Below are 10,993 nucleotides of genomic sequence, written 5' to 3' on the forward strand. Positions count from 1 at the left end.
AGAGCCTCTGAGCTTGTTGCCCACATGCCCAGGAATGCAAGGGTTTCTGTGACAGACGGGGACACGTGATGGCTGAGGAACGTGATCTGTTAGCATTGAAGATGTACTCGTGGGTGCAAAGGAGAAAGTCAGTGGCTCAGATGGGCTGGAGCTTCCGAATCCCTCCACAGAAGTCAAGCTGCCGCCTATGACAGCAAAGGGGGTGAGTCGTCACTGTGTACATACAGGAGCGAAGGTTTCACGGATGATTCTACAGATGATGAAGAGGGTGATGGGCCGGCGGTGACTCGGTGGTTCTGCACTGGGGGTGACATTATGCCCCAGGGGCATGAGGCAGCGTCGGGAGACTTTGGTGTCACAAGTCAGGGTGGGAGGGTGCGCTGCAGGCATCTAGTGAGTGGGTCCATGTGTCCTGGCACAGCACAGCTCCCATGACGGAGAATCGTCCTGTTCTAAGTGGGCTCCAGGGATGAGGGCCTGCACATCTTTGGGGGCTGAGCTGTCTTTCCACATCCCACTCTAGGTGAGGATCCGTGTTACGGAGAGCAAGGAGGTGCAGTGAAAGAAGAGGACCACGTGAGGGTGGCTGGGTTGGCGTCCAGGTGTCCTCTGGAAGCAACACCCGTGTTGTTTGCTCCGACGAAACTCTCATGGGATTTCTGCTGCATGTGGCCATCATGCCTCCTGTGGAACCCCACAGCTCCCCTGGGGTTTGCATGCCCCAGGCCCCTTCCCGCCCCCGATGAGTTTGATGCTGCAGGTTCTGCTATGGTTTCCTCGTTTCCCTAAGTCCTGAGTTCTCTCGAGGTGAGCGATAGCTCAGGTGTGTGCATCCCTCGGTCTGGCCCCTTGTTCTGGCCCCGCGGACGTTGAACCCCACCCAAGGGGATAGGCCTGAGGATGCTTCTGCCCCCAGCTGCCCAGATGCAGGCAGGTTCTGTCCCTCTCCTGAGTGTTCACTTGGCGGTTCCTACGGGCGTCGGAGCGGGAATTTCAGGTGTGCATCCACCCCCAAAGTCCTCCTGTCCGTTGTTCTTGAAAGGGGTGAAATGCCGGGGCCGGGGGGTGAGTGTGCGTTGGGATGACAGCCATAGAAGGTGGATGGATTTCCGCCCCCCTCCACTGCGTTTGCTGCCACCTACTAGCACCCAGAGCCTCCCCAGCCTGTGAACCTTGTCTTCCTTGAGCTTGGAAAGGTTTGCATCACGCCCAAGTCTACGTGTTTCCCTTTGAAAAGCCACTACGCCGAAACTCGTGGCTAGTTTTAGAAAGGATTTGACATTGACAATTGGATTATCCTGAAATGCCCGGTTTTTGTTCAGTGCAGAGAACTTTCAGCTGATGACACAGAGCCCGCCTTCCATAAAGAGATGATCGTGTTTTCATTTTTCTAGACAGAGCCTATATTTTGGTTTGGGGTAGAAAGGAGAGGTCACTGCTATCCAGGGAGAAAGAAGTGTTTGTTTTGGAAAGAGACACGCAGGACAGAGAGGATACAGTTCTTCGCTGCGTGATGTCTTAGATGCTTTGCAGCCCATGTCGTTGGGGGTGGCCGGGTCGACAGAACGTCCTCTAGTGGGAGGAGGGGGAGGGTCGCAGTGAGGGGAGTGGGCCGCCTCAGGCCAGCATCCTTCATGTCTCTCTTCCCCTCGCCCTTTGCAGGAAGATGAGGACGCTTTTGCTTCTGCTGCTGTTCATCTATGAGGCCCGGAGCCATGCGGTGTCAACGCCCAACTTCGTCCTACTGATGGCCGACGACCTTGGCATTGGGGATCCTGGCTGCTATGGAAACAAGACCCTCAGGTTGGGTGACGTGTAAACACAGGGCTCCCTTCACAGGCTGCCGTACTGGGATGGGCAGCGCACATTCAGAGAGCGCAGGCCACGGGGAAACGTTCAGAGCCCCCCGATGGCACACTTTCCTGTACGACTTTACGTAGACACACACAGGTATTAGCAGGCAGATATGATGACTTATCTATTCGAATCACTGTTGGATGAACTCAGACAGCTCACTGGGAACGTATTCATCATAATTCTTTCTTCCTCGCCCCTAGTCTGTGGCTTTTTTCCCATCATCATATTTCCCTCCCTTTGGTTCGCCTCTTCTGTTTTGTCTTCTGTTTTCGGCCTCTGGCTCCGTTCCCACTGGGACCCAATCCATCCCCCCTTGTCAACCCCTCGCTGTCACCTCTGTACCTTCCTTCCCCCTCTGAGCCAGGCTGTGCTGGATTCTCAGGCAGACACACCGGCCGGGGACAGATGTCCTGGGGACACGTGTCACGTTTGAGGATGTCCGAACTTTTCAAGGGCTAGGGGTGACTACAGTGGTAGGGAAAACACAGTGGGAACCAGACTCGGACAGAGGAGGGTGTTTTGTTCCCCAGCTCCCCGGTGTAGGGCTCTTGGGTTTAGAATTAGTCGGTCAGGGTGCCGTGGAATATTGGCCTTAGGGATGCACTTTCTCTATATGATCACGGGGAAATGTTGACATAACTGTGGTTCTGTGGAGAGCTTATCTCACACGTGATCAGCGCAAACAAAATGAAAGGAGAGGGTGGGATTCACCAGAATTTTCTCGTAAGAGCTACAGATAATTACCTGAAACTCAGAGGGACGTGCTGCTGAGTGCCACGGGGTCTGATTTGTGTTCACAGCACTCGCCGTAGGTCCTCCTCTTCTGTACAACATGACTGTGTGTCTCAGGACACCTGTTTCATCGTTATGTGGCACAGCAAACAAAAATGAAGTAAATTACCCTTTTGAGGAGGACCCGGCCTGCAAGATGCAGCCAAATGTGACATCACTTCCAACCTGATTCTGTGTGTCAAATGTCACGTGTTATTTTTAAAATGTATGCTGACCTATGATGTTTGTTAGATTTTGTTTAAAGCACGTGCAAGGATTAGATCTGCACTCAGTGTTCTCTTAAAATTTTAATTGACCACGTATGTTTCCTTCCCCACCTTTTGCTTCATTTTGTGAAAAGTTTAGATCTCACTGTTAGGCATTTCAGACACGAACCTTGTTAGTAATTTAATTTTTCTTATCGAGGTCACAATTTTTTCTTTTTCATTTTAAGTATCATTTAAAAATACCATATGATATCAGTATTAGATATAATATTAGATATGATATTCCTAAACTTTAGTGAGATAAAAGATAACTGTTCCTACTAAGGTGTCTTAATTAAAAAAATCACAGTCAAGCCTTGAAGGTTCAGTGTCTGCCAATTATCCAAAAGAAAAAAAGGGCTGTAAAATCCTAAGTAAGGATTCATATCAATAATACCCTAAATCTGCCTTGTCCTCCATATTAGCATCCATTTCTTTTATTTATTTATTTTTTAATTGAAGTAACAATGTTATGTTAGTTTCAGGTGTACAGCACAGTGATTCAGTTTTCTATCAATATATATGTATATATTTATATATATATACTTATATGTATATATTTATACATACATTTATATACATAGATATTCTTTTTTTCCGATTCTTTTCCATTTTCCATTATAGTTTATTACAAGATAAAGAATATAGTTCCCTGTGCCCTACACTAAATCCTTGTTGTTTATCTGTTTTATATGTACTAGTCTATATCTGCTAATCCCAAACTCCCAATTTATCACTTCCTCCCCGGTTGTTTCTGAAGGACATTTTCCATTTTATGTTTTACAATATCACACCCCAAAATAGTCAAGTTTTTCAGTGGCCAATCTAGGCACTAGGGGGATGAAGTCAAATATACAGACAGCCTCAGTGTTCTCAGCATCTTGTAATTTAAGGCCAAAGCAAAGTGGAAATGTTGAGAAGTAAAGGCATAAGTGAAACTAATAGGTGAGAGAGCAGCTTGACATTACAGTGCAATGCCGTGATCTCCCCCTTCGAGCTATGCATTATTACAGGACTAGCCTGTGGGCGCTGGACCAGGGAAGCAGTGGCGTCACAACAGAACAAGATACGTGCCCCACGTCACAGGCAGAAGTCTTGGAGGGGAGTGCCGTTAACCACTCCATCCCTTTACAGGGAGGAAGCTGCCATGATGGGGGATAGGGACTGACCTCCTACAGATGGAACAGGCCTCTCCCACAGGACAAGGAGGCCATGGCAGGGTGGGGGGAGTCCCATCTATGCTCAGAACTGAAGTATAGAAGATGAGCAGCCTTGCAGAGAGGCAGGCGCTGGGGTTCCCACTGGAGGATAAGGGATCGTCACTCAGCGTGGACCCAGACCTGAAGGAACTTCCCCTCTGAATGCCTAGGAAGTCCGGCATGATTTCCTAAGGTGATGGACCACACCAGTCCTGGATAAAAGGTGGCAGGATGGCTTGTCCTGCATAAGGCGTCATCCTAGAAGTCAGCGCATAAATGACTGTTTCTTTAGCGGGAAAAAAAAAAAAAAGCCACTCAGAGGGTGTGCGTGTCTCACGGCATGTCGTGTTTCCACGTTGCTGTGTCCCTTTTCCCTGGAGTCTGTGACCCCTTTGTTACTGATCCCTGGTAAATGCACCTGGAGCCCATCGTTCCTTTCCCCGGACGGTGCCGTCACCCCGTTCGTTCTCTTTGGGGCCATGTGGAAATTCAGCAGAGCCTGGTGAGAACTGGTTAGGAGCTTCTCTTTGGCTGTTTTTGGGAAGAGAAGGGTCAGGCTGTTCCCAGAGCTTTCTCGTTTGGGGCACGGAGGTAACTAGTGGGGGGCACAGGTGACGGAGGACGGAGACCTTGCCCCTTGCCCCTCCCACTTCTCACAGCAGCCCCTTGTCAGGACTTGGCTTCTCTCCTAAATCAGCAGCTCAGAGCCCCCAGGGGGGCATGGGTGGGCCCCTGGAGAGGGCAGACCTGGATGATTTCTTCCTCAGTGTGGTTCTGTTGTCACTCTGAGTCTCGGTGCTGTGTCCCCTTCCTTCCCCCTGTCCCATCGCAGTTTCCCTGGATAAGTGACAAGCGACTCACTGTACAAAGCCAGAGAGAAAGCTTTCTTTTCAGGGTCGCGAGGAATAAGCTGAGTCTTTGTTCCAGGACTCCCAATATCGACCGCTTGGCCAGAGGGGGAGTGAAGCTCACGCAGCACCTGGCGGCATCACCCCTGTGTACACCCAGCAGGGCGGCCTTCATGACGGGCCGGTATCCCATCCGCTCAGGTACCCAACCTCCTCGTTCCGTCGCTGCCGTCCTGCTCCACCTCCCAGTCCTGAGGCTCCCCCTGTCCTAATGGTGGGTTTCTCCTGGCTTAGGAATGGCGTCTCGGTCCCAAGTGGGAGTTTTCGTCTTCTCGGCCTCTTCCGGAGGACTTCCCCACAGTGAGATTACGTTCGCCAAGCTGCTGAAGAATCGAGGCTATTCCACAGCTCTGATAGGTATGGGCAGCTGGTGGGGGGCGGGGCGAGGACCTGGGTGAGTGGGAAAGTGGGGAGGGCATGAGAGCAGCCTTCTTGAAGATGAGCTGACTGATAACGTTTGCACAACTGTAAATAGGGGAGAAATTATTTCAATGCTAAATTCAAACACCATGCGTCTATATGTGCTATTTGAATGTGTAGATGTGTGTCCTTATTTATGTATGTATGTGTATGTGTGTGGATGGATGGATGGATGGATGGACGGTGGATGAGTGGTGGATGGATAAATGGTGGATGGATGGATGGATGGATGGGTGGATGGATGGATGGTGGATGGATGGATGATGGATGGATGCATGGATGGTGGATGGTTGCACGGATGATGGATGGACATATGGATGGATGGATGGGTGGTGGATGGATGATGGGTGGTGGCTGGATGATGGATGGTGGGTGGATGATGGCTGGTGAATGGCTGGTGAATGAGTGGATGGTGGATGGATGAGATAGAAAGATGAGACATGGTAGAAAACAGAGAAATGGATAACTAATCATGCACACACGCAGCATGGAAAACTACACACACACACACACACACACACACACACACACACCATACTATTGATAAACGTTTTCATTTTACGTTCCAGTACTAAAATCGCGTCTGAATTTTTCTCAGTTGACGTTCCCACTGACTTTATCCCCTGGATAGGAACGAATCCTCCTCCCCTTTCACTTGATAAACTTGGGTCTATGCAGGTCATCAGAGGAACCCTAGAACATCTCATGGGAGCAAAATGACAGGTCTCTTTCCTCCCACATTTTGTCAAACCACCATCACTTTTTCTCTTGTGTGAGGCACTCCCTAATTTAGTGAGACAGTCACATTTCTATTTTTTTTTTTTTTTTTTTTTTTTTTTTGCAGTATGTGGACCTCTCACTGCTGTGACCTCTCCCGTCGCGGAGCACAGGCTCCGGATGCGCAGGCTCAGCGGCCACGGCTCATGGGCCCAGCCGCTTGGCGGCATGTGGGATCTTCCCGGACCGGGGCACGAACCCGTGTCCCCCGCATTGGCAGGCAGACTCTCAACCACTGCGCCACCAGGAAGCCCTCATTTTTATTCTGTTTTATTATTTGACCACACTGCGTGGCATGTGGGATCTTAGTTCCCCGACCAGGGCTTGAACCCGTGTCCCCTGCAAGTGGGAGCACAGAGTCTTAACCACTGGACCTCCAGGAAAGTCCCGTACAGTTCACATTTTATAAGAAATGTTTATAGGTGTTTTCAATAATTACTGAGTGTTGAGTATGATTTCCTCATGCCTCAGGGGTAGTTTTTACATATGGATTCATTTCCACTTCTAACATTTCAGGGAGAAAATCAAGTTGGTTTTAAGACTTTCCTTTTAAGGAAATGTCTCTAAGAAAATCACATGTCCCCCAAAAACATTGGTGTTCATCTGTGTAGTTTTGTCTCCTGCCTATGAAGTATGTGAGGTGTGTGTCTTTCATTTTATTTGTATTTTTTCCAATCACTGAATCCCCTCTTGTTTTCTGGTAGAGAGAGTGGTTCCTACCCTACCGTTTTTGGAAACGGAGGTGGAAACGGTAGAATGGTTTTGGCTGATGAATATGCAGAAAGAGGCCACTTTCCAGCATGCGCGACTCAGAAGCTGACCTTCATGTCGGGGTGCTCATGGGGACTAAACATGCCGCCTGTTTGTTTGTCTGCTCAGGAAAGTGGCACCTTGGCACCAGCTGTCACAACAGAACGGACCTCTGTCACCACCCCTTGAGCCATGGCTTCGACTATTTCCACGGGCTGCCCGTGACCAACCTGCGGGACTGCAAGCCGGGAGAAGGCAGCGTGTTCAGCAGGGCATCACCACGGTCTTTACTCTTCAGGTGTGTGATTAAGAGAGGAAAGGTCATGTGTATTGTTTACTGTAGATGTTATACGATATAAACAGCGTGAGGAGATCCACAATATTCTGGGCACGTCTCCGAGCAGAGCAACTCTGTGAGTCAGCTGGGTGAAGCAGATTATCTCTTGTGAGTCTCTTGGGGCCTCTTGAGTTTGTAGTCTTGGTGTTTGCAGTCAGCAAACGGGGTAGCCATCCACGGAGGGCTTGACAGCAGTCTGTCTCAGGAACACTTGCTATTGAAAACGAACAAAATTGTTTTGTTGCCTTTGAAAGTTTAGAGGATAGTCCTATAGAGAAAGGTGGGGACTCGGTGTGAAAATCAGATGTTTGGCCTTGGTGGTTACTTGCCCTGCCCATGAGAGCAGGTCTGTTCAGGCACCAGAGAGTGGAGGAAGCTGGCAACACGGCGTGATGAAGGACATATTGAGAATTCGAATCTTAAGAGAAAGGGGAAGATAGATGTTCATCTGGCCAGCACGCTGGTGAACATCTGTGTCCGTGATTTTGAACCTGGAGATACTGCTGAGCTATCAGTGCTCACGGTCAGCCTACCCGTCGGCCCGCACAGCCAGAGGCGGGCATCACTTGAACGCACACCCGCATTGTGGGCGTGGCGCTTGGTGCAGATCTGTCCCTTGTGCGATTGCCTTTGATAGCTCAGTACGTGGTGGCGTAGAAAATTGGATCGTTGGAACTTCCCACAGGTAGACCAAGAAGGGAAGAGGGGAAAAGCTCTTGACCGTAGGTGGAGAACTGTGAGTCCTCAGACTTTGTGTAGGCGGGTGCTGGGGTCCTGGCTGAACCTGAAGATTGCCAGTCTTACCTTGAGAAATTCCTGCGGAGAGTAGTTCTAAGGTAAGGCTTTGCCTCTCCCTGTTAACAAGGTCCCCTAGAGTTCTAAACTCCTGTAGAACACTCTGAGAAATACTAGAGCATCTGTGGGTTTTTGCTGTTGGAGAACGGCACCATCACTAAGCTGCCTAGATTTTTCTAGAAGGCGGTGCTAACATGATGTAATGCAGAAGCGTTTGAACTTCCTAAGACATACATTTTACACCATCATCCAATGAGATGTTATACACAGATGTTTAACTGAAGCAAAAGTTTCCAGAAAGGATTTATTTCTTCATAGAGTGATCACTTCTGATACCTCCTGATTCCCTTCTGTTTTATTTTTTAAAAAATTATCTGGATGTGACACAACATTAATGTCATGACTCAACAGTGGGTCTCAGTCTGCATGGTAGACAAAGCTTTCACCTCATGGGTGAGCCTTACAGTATTTTACAAGTAAGAGAATGGCCATTCCGAGGTACAGTGGTGCTTTGTGGATGGCAGACCTACCCGTTTAAGCCAGAATACGACCGTCTGCTGTTTGGCAAACTTGCTGAAGCAGTGGAACCCTCTCCTGTCCCTGTCCATTGACTAGCAATCCCTCAGAAACCTGTGGGAAGCGGGTGAATAATACAATGCTCCTTATAAAATCACAGGCTTCAGGAGTGATCCTCAACTTCCAGGATGAGGCATATCTTGACAGCATGTGGTATTTGGACACAGATGATTGAATCTGTAGGATATATGAATATTCATATGATTAGGAGGAATTTTAATGGGTTCCTTGGCATATGACTTTCGGACGGGATCGAAACAAATTTGATTAGCCTAAGGGTATTGAACCTCAACCAGTTCATCTTTGTTTAACTTTAATTTCATTTATTTTTTATTGAAGTATAGTTTATTTACAACATTGTGTTACTTTCAGGTGTACAGCACAGTGATTTTATTATATATACTATAGATATACTATATACATATATAAATTTTTTTTCAGATTCTTTTCCATTATAAGTTATCACAAAATATTGAGTAGAGTTCCCTGTGCTCTACATTAGGTCCTTGTTATTTGTTTTATGTATACTGGTGTGTGTCTGTTAATTGCAAACTCCTTATTTATGCCTCCTCCCCACCTTTCCCCTTTGGTAACCATAAGTCTTCTATGTCTGTGAGTCTATTTCTGTTTTGCAGATAAGTGCATTTGTATCACTTTTTTAGATTCCACATATAAGCGATATCATATGGTATTTGTCTTTCTCTGTCTGAGTTACTTCACTTAGTGTGATCATCTCTAGTTGCATCCATGTTGCTGCAAATAGCATTATTTCATTCTTTTTTATGGCTGACTAATATTCCGTTGTATATTTATACCACATCTTCTTTATCCATTCATCTATTGATGGACACTTAGGTTGCTTCCATGTCTTGGCTGCTGTAAATAGTGCTGCAGTGAACACTGGGGTGCATGTTTCTTTTCAAATTAGAGGTTTCATTTTTTCTGGATATATGCCCAGGAGTGTGATTGCTGGGTCATATGGTAACTCTGTTTTTAGCTTTTTAAGGAACCTGCATACTGTTTTCCATAGTGGCTGCATCAACTTGCACTACTGCCAACAGTGCAGGAGGGTTCCCTCTTCTTCGCACCCTCTCCAGCATTTATTGTTTGTAGATTTTTTGATGACGGCCATTCTGACCAGTGTGAGGTGACACCTCATTGTAGTTTTGATTTGCATTTCTCCAATACTTAGCGGTCCAACCAGTTTATCTGGATTATAATGGGGTTTCTGCAGTTTTCTTCCAGAACTAGATATTTAGGATGCTCTAGCAACACCATAGTGGGAGGTTATGCTTATTGAATTATTTGAAAAGGGTTTAGTCTTTAAATAGGTGATTGTAATGTAAACGACTATTGCCCACATTGGAACAATGCATAAATTGGTCAGTATTAGTGACAGTACTACCATGTGTGTACCATGATGTCGTTCACACCAAAAACTTCTCATATACATTATCTGAAGATTCAAAGATTTTAGACATCTAGGTAAAATCATCCTTGGGTAACATCGTCTTCCTGTGTTACAGGAGATATCTGATTTGCTGAATTGTTATTTTCAGGAATCTAGAGAGAATTGCCTTAATATGGTACCAAAGAATCATAACAGACGTGACACTGTCATATTTACAAAACTTTTTTTTCAGGGATCTGACGACATTTAAATGTGTATCTCTTTGGGCTTCCCTGGTGGCGCAGTGCTTGAGAGTCCGCCTGCCGATGCAGGAGACGCGGGTTCGTGCCCCGTTTCGGGAAGATCCCACATGCCGCGGAGCGGCTGGGCCCGTGAGCCATGGCCGCTGGGCCTGCGCGTCCGGAGCCTGTGCTCCGCAAATGGGAGAGGCCACGACAGTGAGAGGCCCGCATAACGCAAGAAAAAAAAAAAAAAAAGAAAAGAAAAATGTGTATCTCTTTGACCAGAATAGCCTGAGTACTTTAGGCAGGCCTTACCAGCTCTGTGAGACATGGACTCAGGGCTGCTCAGAAGCAGAAGGAGGAAAACCTCATCCAAGCAATAATGGTGTTTGTGAAGTTGATTCAAATGCTCTTGAATCAAAATTTTCCGATTGAAACCAGTGCTTTATTTCAGTGTATTGATCTAAAAACCAGTTGTGGGGTACACAGCTCTTCCTGGGTTCATTTGTCAAAGGTGATGAGGAAAATGATTTAAGCTCGCATTTCTAAAATTTATATTCTCTCTCTGAGCCTTGTGGATGAAATGACTTATACTCAGACGTTTGTTCTCGAGATACTAACTTGTGATGTGAAGATACAGCTGACAAGGGCATAAGGGGATGATGCCTTACTGGTGTGTGACTGTCTCAGGTGAGGTCTGCTGAA

The 10,993-nt window shown here is 47.2% G+C and overlaps 1 protein-coding gene across 1 annotated transcript in view; it reads left to right on the forward strand.

The window, feature by feature from the left end:
• The first annotated feature begins 1,666 nt into the window (after positions 1–1,666).
• The window catches only part of STS (steroid sulfatase), an 84,508-nt gene continuing 75,181 nt past the window's right edge, over positions 1,667–10,993 (forward strand). The window contains exons 1-4 of the mRNA XM_007449896.1: positions 1,667–1,803; positions 5,021–5,142; positions 5,236–5,358; positions 7,078–7,246. Coding sequence (XP_007449958.1) covers positions 1,667–1,803; positions 5,021–5,142; positions 5,236–5,358; positions 7,078–7,246 — 551 coding nt within the window. The remainder of the gene's footprint in view (positions 1,804–5,020; positions 5,143–5,235; positions 5,359–7,077; positions 7,247–10,993) is intronic.

Source organism: Lipotes vexillifer, unplaced genomic scaffold, assembly GCF_000442215.2.
Source record: "Lipotes vexillifer unplaced genomic scaffold, Lipotes_vexillifer_v1.1 scaffold14, whole genome shotgun sequence".
In the NCBI taxonomy this organism is placed as follows: domain Eukaryota; kingdom Metazoa; phylum Chordata; class Mammalia; order Artiodactyla; family Lipotidae; genus Lipotes; species Lipotes vexillifer.